At 42.9% G+C, this 11574-nt stretch overlaps 2 protein-coding genes across 3 annotated transcripts; one reads left to right on the forward strand and one right to left on the reverse strand.

Moving 5' to 3' along the window:
* The first annotated feature begins 370 nt into the window (after positions 1-370).
* On the forward strand, positions 371-5424 carry EFCAB1 (EF-hand calcium binding domain 1). 2 transcript variants are annotated; one of them, XM_032112267.1, is made up of 6 exons: positions 371-630; positions 871-1026; positions 2513-2617; positions 3602-3753; positions 4531-4635; positions 5209-5424. In XM_032112267.1, the coding sequence occupies exons 1-6, from the start codon at positions 573-575 to the stop codon at positions 5251-5253; spliced, it is 621 nt and encodes a 206-aa protein (XP_031968158.1). In that variant the 5' UTR covers positions 371-572; the 3' UTR covers positions 5254-5424. The 2 variants fall into 2 exon arrangements, with proteins under 2 accessions (XP_031968158.1, XP_031968149.1); XM_032112258.1 differs by having other exon boundaries at positions 506-630; positions 4565-4635; positions 5209-5221.
* Positions 5425-5563: 139 nt separating this feature from the next.
* Positions 5564-11544, reverse strand: RBM48 (RNA binding motif protein 48). Its single transcript, XM_032112218.1, has 5 exons — positions 11406-11544; positions 9417-9607; positions 9162-9307; positions 6741-7276; positions 5564-5747 (listed from the first exon to the last, which is right to left on the reverse strand). The coding sequence occupies exons 1-5, from the start codon at positions 11517-11519 to the stop codon at positions 5661-5663; spliced, it is 1074 nt and encodes a 357-aa protein (XP_031968109.1). The 5' UTR covers positions 11520-11544; the 3' UTR covers positions 5564-5660.
* Between the last annotated feature and the right edge of the window lie 30 nt (positions 11545-11574).

The following is an 11574-nucleotide window of genomic DNA, read 5'->3' on the forward strand; positions in this document are numbered from 1 at the left end:
TGCTGTCATGCTTGGGAAGGGGTGTAACTGCTTAAGGGCTTACGGGCTTTGTCAGTTCACTACAAAGCTGCTTTGGTACTGAAAGGGAAGTGGTTCAGTTTGCAATAGCTTAACAAATACGTTGAGTCTCCTCTTACATCGCCTTTTTCCTGAAGGAAAGGTGAGGGGCTGGTCTCAGCTTTCCCGATGTGCCCACGCCGATGTCGGGTCTTGCGTGGTACCTACACCCACATTCCAAGTTTCAGCAGAGGGACAAAGTAGAAAACGAGCAGTGTCGGAGTAAGAGTGATTTAATATATTTTTGCCTTCTGACAGCCGATGAACAAGCACTATTTATTGTATGTTGTATTTAACTTTTAGCTCTTTTTTTCCCCCCAGAAGTATTTTTAGTGAAATGCAGTTATTTTAGTTTTTACAGGGGCAGTTTTTTAAAATGCGTGTTAAGACTTGATCTTTGTTCTGCCTGCGTGTGTTTACGTACGACCCGCCCGTGCGGCCCAGCGGCACCGCGAGGCCGCGGCCGCCCCCCCGCGTTGCCAGGGCAGCGGCGGCGGGACCGGCTCCCGGCCGCCATGAGCAGGAAGGGGGTGAAGCTGCTGGTGGACTCGCTGACCCGATCCTCCAAGCACTGTGAGTCTCCCCCGGACCGCAGGAGCCGCGCTGCCGCCGCCCGGCCGCCCCCCGTTGTGGCCATTCTCATCGCCTGTGGCCCTGTTCGCCTCCGACGGGAGGCACTTTCCCGGCGCCCCCGTGGGAACAGCGGGTGGGGCGGGGGGGATCGCTGGCACGGCCCTGGTGTATGCCTGTGCTTGCCTCGTGTTTCACCAGTATGACTTACAACCTGTGTTTCCTTGTGTTTGGGCCGGGCAGTTAACAAAAGCGAAGTGGAATGTCTGGTCAATCTCTTCGACACGCTGGTGGCCAAGGCCAGAAGCGACTTTGCTGGGGTCGGCTTTAACCGCGTCGTGTTCCGAGACACCCTGCACAGCGCCTTTGGCATGACGGATGACGTGGTGTTGGACCGAGGTGAGGCGGACACAGCTCTGAACGCCACGGAAGGGGTTGGGATTACGCTGCCGACCTGATGAGTGTGTCCGTACCAAACAGCGCCGTCTCATCCCGGCCAGGACAGCAAAGGAGGAGTTACGCTCAGGGGCTGTTGAGAAAATGACATCTTTTCTTTCTTTATGCGGAATAGTTTTTCCTTAATTCAGGAGTGTTCACGCTCTATTTCGAGGCAGACCAGCCAGAGGCAGTTGTGCTGCCCTGTGGCTGTTTCTATCGCAGTCGCTGTAGTGTCGTGACAGAAGAGGGCAGCGTTGTGGCACTTTCCTCTTTTCTCCGGTGGTTCCACCGGGAGCTGCGGTCGCTGATGGGGGACAGCTCTAGCTCAGGCTTGGAAGTCCCAGTAAGGCGTTCTATTACAGCCGGTGACTTTGGGAATAGAGGCTCTGTGAACAGCATTGAAGGGGCTGGGCAGATAGTACAAGGAAATGAGAGTAAGGAGCCAAATAACTCGTTGAAAATATAGTGATTTCACAGATTGGTAACGAGGGACACGTTTGCGGTCACTGGGAGAGTTGAAGGAATGATCTCTGATGTAGAGGTGTCCAGAGGAGTATGCAGAGTAGGCATGAGTCTGCTGTTTAAGTCTTGGGCTGCCAAGAGCCACCCCTTGGTTCAGCTTTCTCCATCTCTCTAGCAGGAGAGCTATTTACATGCCATAAAAGAAAAACTTGTTGAAATTTTATGGAGCAAGTCAAGTGTATCTTGGAAGATACCTTACATTACCTTATACATTCTTAAAAATTATTTTAATGTTTACATGCAAAGGGGTTGATTTCAGTTTGCAAAAGCAAACCTATTGTCTTCTAAGTAAAAAGTGCTTGGCTCTGCATGAAGAGGTGTTCCTTCAGCCAACTTACTAATTAATATTCTAAAATACAAATTATTATAGGTGCTAGTCAATGGTTTGAGTTCCATCTGGAATTTGAAATACTGTATTACAGGCTGTATGAATAGTGAAGCTGTGAGATTGAAAGTTGCTTAGGGAAGGGAAAAGAAAAATATTTTGTTATATGACAGGAGGTTATTTTTCTTTGTGTATTTAATATATATTGTTTCTAAGATTACTTTCTCCAAGACTTTCTGAGACAAAAGCTAGTAATTTAAATTAATTAATCTGTATGCAGAATTATCCCTTATTTTAAGGGATATTGGTTTGTTTGCTTTACATCTGGATGGAAGCATACTTCCTGTAGTTGTTTAAGTCAGGAAGGCAACGGATCAAACAAAATGTCTTAGCAGGCAGGATTCTGGAGTGGAAGATCAATAAACTGAAAGGCAGAATCCCTTTTATTGTTACATCTTAGAGTCAAAAAGGGTAATCATACCTTGGTGAAAGCAGACAAACATCATAAGAAAAAAGATAATTTATAATTTTATTTGATTAAAGAAAACATCCTTTTTTTGTGTTTCCCTATTAAATAAATTTATCTGATACACTTCCTAGTGTTCAGCATTTTTGATAGAGACAACGATGGCTGCATCACTGTGGTGGAATGGGTGGAAGGCTTAGAGGTGTTACTTCGGGGGACACTGGATGAGAAGATAAAATGTAAGATTGATCTGTGTGCTGATATTTAGTAGTAATGATTGAATTCACGACAAATAACACATTGCTTTTGTTAGAATTTAGTAGTTACTCTTATAAAGTACTTGGTAATTGAAAAGTTTTCTTCTGTATAGTTTAATGCAACTGAGTTCTGAAATGGCTTCTCTGAGACAGTTTTTTTCTGTGTAAACTGCTGTTACCACAGCCACCACCTTATTTTGTTGCTTCCAAAGTCTTGCATTTGAACTGAAGTTTGTTCTACAGCGTACAGTTTTGCCAAAATACGTTTTTGTATTCACACACAAAATTAGAAAGAAGCAGATGTATTTCTAACATGGTTTTGGCTAATTAGCAGTCTCAGGCCAATCAAGACTAGTGCGAACATTCATTTACTGGCCTAGTGGGGACACAGCAGCAGTTCCATTAACTCCAGCAGTTCTTCAGCTTTAAAGCATAGATAGAAAAACTGTAAGATGGTAATGAGAACCTCCACAATAATAATAGAGAAAGATGGAGGAGAAAAAATAGCAAGAAGTCTAGAATCTTAAGCAGCAGGGAAAAAAAGAAGGCATGTGGGGCAAAAAAAATCACAATAGAAAAAGGAGAATGACAGCATGTTTTTTCCATAGTTCCCAGGTTGCAGCTTTAGCCGTCCCTACTACACTATATCAATTCATCTGGAAGTGGTCAGGGATGTTGCAGCATTAGGTTGTGTGCCCAGGGTGTAATTCAGTGTGTCAGTACAACTACAAACAGTAAAATAGGCATTCCTGCTGTAAGCACTATAAAAGATACTGGTGGGTAGTGATGCACCATGTTGTCTTGTCAGAAATATTTGCCAGGAGTGTTTCAGCACATGTATGATAAATTTGGCTCAGTTGATAATGCTGTACAACATACAATTCACATTTCTATATATAGGTAACAGCTTTAATGGTATGTGATTATAGTTTGTAATCAACTTGAAATTTATTTGTATTTCAAAAGACTGTTTTCAAGTTTATGACCTGAATGGTGATGGATACATTTCGAGAGAGGAAATGTTTCAAATGCTGAAAAACAGCCTTCTCATACAATCAGCAGATGAAGAGCCTGATGAGGGAATTAAGGACTTGGTAGAGATAGCACTGAAGAAAATGGCAAGTACTTATTGTGATACTTGAGTGTCTTTCAAACATTCACTAACCAATACTTAAAACGTTTCTGTGAGGTAACAAAATATGGTGTCTGTTTTACAGTGGGATTCTGCAAGTCTCCTGAGGAGCGCCAGAAATATAATCCCAATCCAATGAGTCCCAGTCCAGTATTCTCATATGAAACTAATAATTTAGTACATGAATGTGCTATAAACTTTATGTATAAACTAGCATGTGTATATGTGCATGCCCAGTCAAAGCAAAAACCCAGTCAGAAGTGGAAAATTCAAAAGTGTAAACTGCATTTATTCCATCAGTACGGGCATCTGCAGTAGCTTCATCTTTAAATAGCTTTGTGTTTTATCAATTGATCATGAAACGTCTTTATCCAGTTTATGTATTCGATAAGAATAGTAAACTCAAGGTTATTGTGAAGCTTGTTTTACAGTGCTTAATCTAGAATATCAGATGAGCCAGGGACTGTCTGTCAATGTCTTAATCAAATCAAGATATATACTCTCCCGTACTTTTGTGGTGGTCAAAAATGTTCACTTAAAACCAGATCTTGCATCCCAACTTTTATTTAAGCCTATCTTTTCAACTTTTCAACCCCACCCTTTTGCCTTAGGTAGAGGCAAGTCATATAAATCTTTTCTGAGCAGAAACTGATGATCCCCAATTTGCAAATCAAACTAAAAATAGAATCCATGTTCTTTAAAGACCTGTTAAACAAAACTACAAGTAATAACCCTTTGCTGAAGTGTTCCCTTCCTTTTGTAGGACCATGATCACGATGGCAAGCTTTCTTTTACAGACTTTGAAAAAGCAGTCAGAGATGAAAACCTTCTCTTAGAAGCCTTTGGACCGTGTTTGCCAGACATAAAGGTACGTTAACCTGGAGTTCAAAAAAAACTACACAAGCCAGTTCCTTAGACACTTGCACCAATCCTGTGAATGTCAGCATGGGGCATCTTAGGCCAGTGTTGGGTTCATCCTCTCAGTGCCAGTTCTGCTGCCCAAAGGTGGCCCCTGAGCACTCCCACTCCAGGTTTATTGCAACACAATGCTGCAGATACTAATCTCATCACCAAGGGAAATTTCAGTCCTTTACATTGTCATCCCAGTCTCTAGCATTCCATCCACTTTATCTCATGCTGCAGCTGGGCCTTCTTGCCCTCCATGCCAGATCATTCCTTGGTCATAATTCCTACTGCTGAGCAATTAAAATTTTAATTTCCCCTTCAGCTGTAACTTAGAATGTTCTGACTGGTCTGCCAGTGATGACACCATTAATGCTACAGATTTACCTTTTCTAAGCTAAAAAGCAAGAGATTGTCTTCATTGCATACAGATTTCAGTTCAGTACCTTTCAGTTCAGTACCTTTTCTGACTAAATAGAAATCCTTTAGTTAATTGAAAATTAACTTTTTTCCTCTTTTTTTTTTTTTTTTTTAACAGAGCAGTATGTCATTTGAGCAGAAAATTTTCCGGGCAAACTCCTAAATAGTAACTCCAAGTTGTAACTCCATTGTTGAATACTGTTAAAAGGGGTCTTCGTCTTCACCATTCTTCGTGATCTAGTAAAAACAGTAATAGCTTCAAGTTGCTCCTGTGTTTCAGTATTCCTTTGCTGTAAAAGCTATTGAATAAATAGAATTTACTTCTGTAACTCTACCTAGAGTCCTTCTGTGAGTTACGAAATATTTAACAATATGAGGTACACAGGACAACACTGCAACAACAATACAGTACATTGGTTTCTTCATTCCAAGTAACAAATTGATACAATTTTTAACAGTGAATCACTGGGAAATATGGTATAAAGGAAGTTTTATTTTTTACATAAAAAAATAAGTATTTTAAACTATATTCTTTACAAAAGGACTGATGGAAGATGCTGCCAGCAGTATCTATATTCTTCTTCTCTGCTTTACAGGTGGTTTGGGTGAGCTGCTCTCTGGCTTTTCCACAGATGATGTTGAAACAGAATCTGCTACCTAAATTGGAGGGGAAAAAATTTAGTAACCTGTAACTATTACTTTTTTTATGCTCATTTTAGAGTAAGGCCACATCTCCAAGATTTGAGTATTGGGAGGGATTTATTACTATCATCACACTTGTATTGAATTTTCCTGCTGACTAGAGGAAACAAGTAACACCAAAGGCATGACTAAACACAAGAGAGGTAAAACTTAGAAGACTTAGCACTACCTTTTTTGTATTTAACTACATAAATTGATTTCAGATATGCTCAGTGATAGAGCATTACATATGTCATTTCCCTTCTTCCTACCAGAGGTGTTTTCAAGCAAGGTTTAATGTGTTTTTTAAACTCAGGTATTTCAGGAAAGATAAGGAAAGCAGAAGTGCGCACTTTGACATGTATTTTAGAAATGTATTTAATGTAAGTGGTGCTTACTTATAAAATAAGCACTTTCAAATCAATCTAATTAGTCATAGTCAAGGGAGTTTTTTCATATCTTAATTTAAATGAGATGTTCTATCAGGAATGTTTGACCTGCTAATTGATTTAATATCCTCCATAAAAGGCTATATAGCTTAACACGTGCTTCTCAGCATGGAATTAATGATTCTGTACAGCTTTTAATGGCATAAGATGTTGAAGCATAATGACACTGAACTCTGACTTCCATTATTCTCCTTTCAGAAACCAGATACAAGTAGCACACCAGAGTCAGCAGGACTACCTGCAAAGTTATCATGACTCCACATGTGGGGAAAAAAAAAAGTGGTTTACTAAAAATCATTTAAGATCATGCTCTGACATTTTTACTTTCTCAAGTATAGTGTAAGAGGTCTGGAATAGAATTCCCTGCTATATTTGAGACTGTGAAAGAGTCAAATAGTAAGAGCTTTAAGTGGCAGATAAACTGATAATAATGAGTAAATGCTGAATAAAGCTGAAAGTCACTATTTTTATGGATAACAAGCACCTATGTTTGAACTATCAGAACTTCAAGAAACCATACCTCTTTCAGTTTATTTCGAATTAATGTAGCTGAAGTATTCAAAGACTCATCATCCATATCCACTTTAGGTATTTCTGGTAGTTGTGGACCAATAACAACTTCAGTATTGTCCTCACTTGTTCCAATGAGGGAAAACTTGTTACCTTCTTCTCTCTTCCTCTTACGTTCTTGCAGGTGAGTTGTACGAGGCATAAACCTGTCAATTCCATTGTAAGCTGGAACCATTCTTTGCTGCATTAAGGAAGCTGGTGGAGTGTGTCCTCCTGGATGTACATTTGGAGTTAAAGATGTGTTTTGACCAAAGTACGCAGAAATGTCAGCACAATTGTTATCATAGTGCGGGGATGTTAACAGGCTCTGATTCTGATTCCCAGATGGATACGCCATGTTGTGGGATACCCCAGGAGAACTTGTAAAGCAGGATGGATCCCAGTTACTGGCTACATGTGATTCTGATGTACTCCATGGACAGTCATGCTCAGAGTTCTTTGAGGCTGTCTTCTTAGGGCCCTCTACTTTCTTCAACACAAAGCAATCTTTAAAACAACAACAAAAAAAGCACCCTCACTACTTCATGTCATTATTAGTTCTAACACCCAAGAACAAAACTTTAATATAAATGCAGAAACAGTATCAGTGATATTTGATTCCCAGCTACCTTTCTGTGATTTTTTTTTAAGCTTGAAATTTAACAAATTCAAGTTTCAAACCAGTTTTCCAGTCTAGTGCCTTTGCTGGTTTGTAGCATTGAAAAAACCCAGATGTTTAGATGTTAAAAATCAGTGGCTTTACTTGCTTTAAATATCCCTATGCAATGAGTAATGATACCCAAGTATGTAAGCACAAGAAAGGAGAAGCTTGTGCTCAGCAATTTGCTTATTCCTCAGCTTGCCCAGCCTTCAGTGTTGCCTGGGAACTCTACAGTACAGGAGCCTTTGTAAACACAGTCCATTCTTAACATTCCCCCAGTGCAAATATGTGGGCTGGAGAAAATTTTTTTTAAGGTTCTGATATAGCCATCTTCCTTCCAAAACTGTCCCTTTGGCATGCCTGAGGAGGCTGGAACAAGGGTGAAAATGTGATCCCAAATTTCCTGCCAGAGCTTTAAACTTCTGGTAACAGTTTGAAAGAAAACAAGAAGTGAAGGAAATACTTCATTATTAAAGCTTAAGCATTTCATTATTTTAGTCTTAATCAAAGCCAAAAAATTACTTTGAAAAGGATATACTTCTCTAAATACTGAGAGATGTCTCCCTGTAAACATACTTAAAATGCATCTGTATTGGGTTTGGATGGCCTGGTTTTTTGTAGCATGGGGGCTACAGGGGTGGCTTCTGTGAGAAGCTGCTAGAAGCTTCCTCAGCATCTGGCAGAGCAAATCCGTGGTGGCTCCAAAGATGGATGTGCTGCTGACCAAGGCTGGGCCAATTAGAAATGGTGGTAATGCCTCTGTGGGAACAGATTTAGGAAGATAAACAAAAACTGGTTGCAGAGTTGTAACTGCAGCCAGAGAAGAGCAGAGCAAGAACATGACAGAAACAGCCCTGCAGGTGCCAAGGTCAGGGAAGAAGGAGGGGGAGGAGGTACTGCAGGCACCAGAGTCGAGGTTTTCCTGCAGCCCATGCTGATGATCATGGCGAAGCAGCTGTGCCCCTGCAGCCCATGGAAGGCCGTGGGGATGCAGGGACCCACCCACAGCCCGTGGAGGAGCCCCACGCTGCAGCATGGGGCTCCCAGGCTGGAGCAGCCTGTCCTTGGAGGACTGCACCCCATGGAAGAGTGACCCATGCTGCAGCAGTTTGGGGAGGACTGTTGCCCATGGGATGGACTCGTGTCGCAGCAGGTCACAGGGAACTGTTGCTCGTGAGATGAAGTCACGTTGGAGAAGTTTGGGAAGAACTGTCTCCCGTGGGAGGGACCCCACGGTGCAGCAGGGGAAGGACTCCTCTCCCTGAGCAGTGGGAGAAGCCACGGGTGATGAACTGACCATAACCCTCATTCCCTGTCTCCTTGTGCTGCTGGGGTAGGAGGTAGAGCTGGAAGAAGGCAGGGCTGGGGGAAAGGTGTTTATAAGGGCTTATTTTACTTCTCATTATCCTGCTCTGATTTTGTTAGCAATAAATTCACTTTGTATCTCTAATTAGAGCCTGTTTTGCCCTCGATAGTATTTGACGAGCGATCTCTCTCCTGGTCCTTATCTCAACCCATGAACCCTTCATTAAATTTTCTCTCCTCTGTCCAGTTTGTTGGGGGGTGGTGAGTGAGCGGCTTTGGTGGGTGCCTGGCACCTGGCCAGCACCAACCCACTACAGCATCTTTAAAAGAGGTAGGTAAAAACCATTTTCTTTAACAGGCACTTTAGCCAAAACCCCACCCATCCCTGAAGAATGTTAAGATTTTATAGGAAATGTAATCACAAACCTCTTTGATTTGTTGCTTTTGCTATGTACTTTCTTCTATCCTGCAACTTCTCTCTAGTTTCTTGGACTGTTTCAAATTCTGGAGCATAGCACACATGCAGCAAACTACCAAAGAAACTTCGTTCATCCATTTTTTTCTTGGCCACCCTGAAGGGAATTAAATTGTATTGGGAAAACTGAGGGTTTTACTCCAACTCTCTAGAAACTTAACACATTTCAAGTACAGAAGTTGTAAAGATATTGCCCTGTCCAATACCTTGCACACTGCAGTTTTTTGAATTTTATGAGATACACTTCAGTAAATTGCTCTGCTGGATATTCATCTAGAGCATGATACTCATCAATGGCACCATACAATGCAAATTGTTCAACTAATTCCTTCATAACACCTAATGCAGGAACTCCTTGTATCAGTAAATAGCGAGATTCCAAGTTGATAGTGTAAACCTGAAAAAAAATAAAAACAAAGAGTATTCAAAAATGTTCCCATTCTTGCTTTATTGCAAAAGGCAGGCATTTCTCCATGTTTTCTGTTGTTCTCCAAATCCTCTCATGATGCTGAAAACCCCTATGTACTCTGATTTGCAGGGCAGTAAGCACATGGTTATTTGGGACCTCTTCATCCCTGAGCAAGAGCTCAAGCTTCTCAAGAACAGTAAAACATGAGACTTGACTTTTCTGCACAAGGTCAGAGTACTACTGCCAGTTGCTGAGTAAAATCTCTTAAGTCACTGGCCAACTTCCATGCAAGACATGCTAGTAACCAGTTCATAGGAGGAACTGCCAAAATACAGAAAAAACCACTGGGTTAGGCAGAGAAGTCGTGCAGATGAAGCAAAGTGCTTTTTCCCACACAGGGAGTTAAAAAACAATTCCCACAATTCCCTGGGGCAGATCCTGTGTGTGGCAGAGCTGTCTCCTTGCCATGGTGATCCAACAGCACATGTTTTAAAGACACACACACACAAAATCTGGATGCTGAGAGAAACAAGGTCTTCTCCCAGCAGGTTAAAAACCAAACCAACCATTTTCTTCTGCTTTGTGTAGTGATGGTCACATAACAGACTCTAAGGAAAGCTTTTCAATGGCTCACTATGCACAACAGGCACCTAGGCAGCTCTTCCCTGAAATCAGAGGAAATTTATTCTGAGTTTGTTAAAAAAAACCCAACCCAAAACACAAACATTTAGACTGCATAAAGTACACACCTCAAAAAAAAAAAAAAAGACTATTCTGGACAAAGTGGGAACTGCTTGGGAAATCAGCTCTCAAACTTCCACTATAAAAAACAACTCTCCACCGACACGTCACATAAGTTGTTCTTGTGGCAGCTGCATACTCCCACCTGCATTCTTTTTGGAACAAGAGACTGAAGGATCCTGATGCTTTCACTATGTGCTTTTTTTTTTTTGGCAGGTTTGTCCTTCTACCTCTTTCTTGTCCAGGAAAAAGAGATTTGAATGAGGTTTTTTTCACACTTGGGACATCCATACTATTTCTCCTGCGTGTATTCTCCAGTGCCCAGTGATGGCTGGATGCCTGTGGTGGCCATTGTCCCTCTGTGGATGCACAAAAGGCTCTCTGTCCTCTGCCCCACCGTGTACACTTGGAAGAGTAAAAGAACTTAATACCTTTGAGACTTCATGAAGCACGGAGGGTTTGAAATTTTACAGGAGGGTGGTGATAGCGAAAGAGATGTGCCTTCTGTATGTGTGCAAGAGTGACCACTGTTCCGGCACTGGTGAGACCACACCTCCTATCCGGGGCTCAGGTCAGGACCCCTCTCCCCAAGACACTGAGGTGCCGGAGCGTGTCCAGAGAAGGGCAACGGAGCTGGTGAAGGGTCTGGGTCACCGCTCTGATGAGGAGCAGCTGAGCGGGCTGGGCGGGCTCAGCCTGGGAAAAAAGGTGGCTCAGGGGAGACCTTATACTCTACAGACGCTACTACAGACGCTCTCTACAACTCCCTGACAAGAAGCTGGAGATAGACGTGGGTCGGACTTCATAACCTTAAAGATCTTTTCCGACCTTAGCGATTCTATGATCCTTTCTCACGCTAGCCCTAGAAGGTGCCGCTACAGCTCGTTGTACACCGAGCGCACACACAGATACCCAAATCTCGCAGTTCTGCTGCAGTAACGAGAAGCTCCTGCCGCGCAACAGGCGAGGCCCACAGCCTCCCTCCCTCCCGTCCCCGGGAGCCGCGGGACTCCACCGCAGGCCCGGCGCCCCCCGCCCCCCCCACCTTCACGGCGCGCGGCCGCCACCCCTCGCGGTACTTGGCGCGCGACTCGCAGGCTCCGAGCTGCGCGTGGTGCCGGCACGGAGCACCCGGACCGCCGCTGCTGCCGGCCGCCATCTTCCCATCGCCCACCGCGCCCCGCGCCGCACAGCCCCTATTGGCTCCCTCCGTG

The sequence above is a fragment of the Corvus moneduloides genome, chromosome 1 (assembly GCF_009650955.1).
Source record: "Corvus moneduloides isolate bCorMon1 chromosome 1, bCorMon1.pri, whole genome shotgun sequence".
Lineage (NCBI taxonomy): Eukaryota > Metazoa > Chordata > Aves > Passeriformes > Corvidae > Corvus > Corvus moneduloides.

What these genes read in the sequence shown, in the direction of transcription:
- RBM48 (XM_032112218.1), bottom strand. Translation starts at nt 11,519, where the DNA reads ATGGCGGCCGGCAGCAGCGGCGGTCCGGGTGCTCCGTGCCGGCACCAC. An exon ending in GGCGGCCGCGCGCCGTGAAG is followed by an intron (nt 9,608 to 11,405) that starts GTGGGGGGGGCG and finishes ATTTTTTTTCAG; the next exon opens with GTTTACACTATCAACTTGGA. An exon ending in TTCGAAATAAACTGAAAGAG is followed by an intron (nt 5,748 to 6,740) that starts GTATGGTTTCTT and finishes CCTCCAATTTAG; the next exon opens with GTAGCAGATTCTGTTTCAAC.
- EFCAB1 (XM_032112267.1), top strand. Translation starts at nt 573, where the DNA reads ATGAGCAGGAAGGGGGTGAAGCTGCTGGTGGACTCGCTGACCCGATCC. An exon ending in GACCCGATCCTCCAAGCACT is followed by an intron (nt 631 to 870) that starts GTGAGTCTCCCC and finishes TGGGCCGGGCAG; the next exon opens with TTAACAAAAGCGAAGTGGAA. An exon ending in CGTGTTTGCCAGACATAAAG is followed by an intron (nt 4,636 to 5,208) that starts GTACGTTAACCT and finishes TTTTTTTAACAG; the next exon opens with AGCAGTATGTCATTTGAGCA.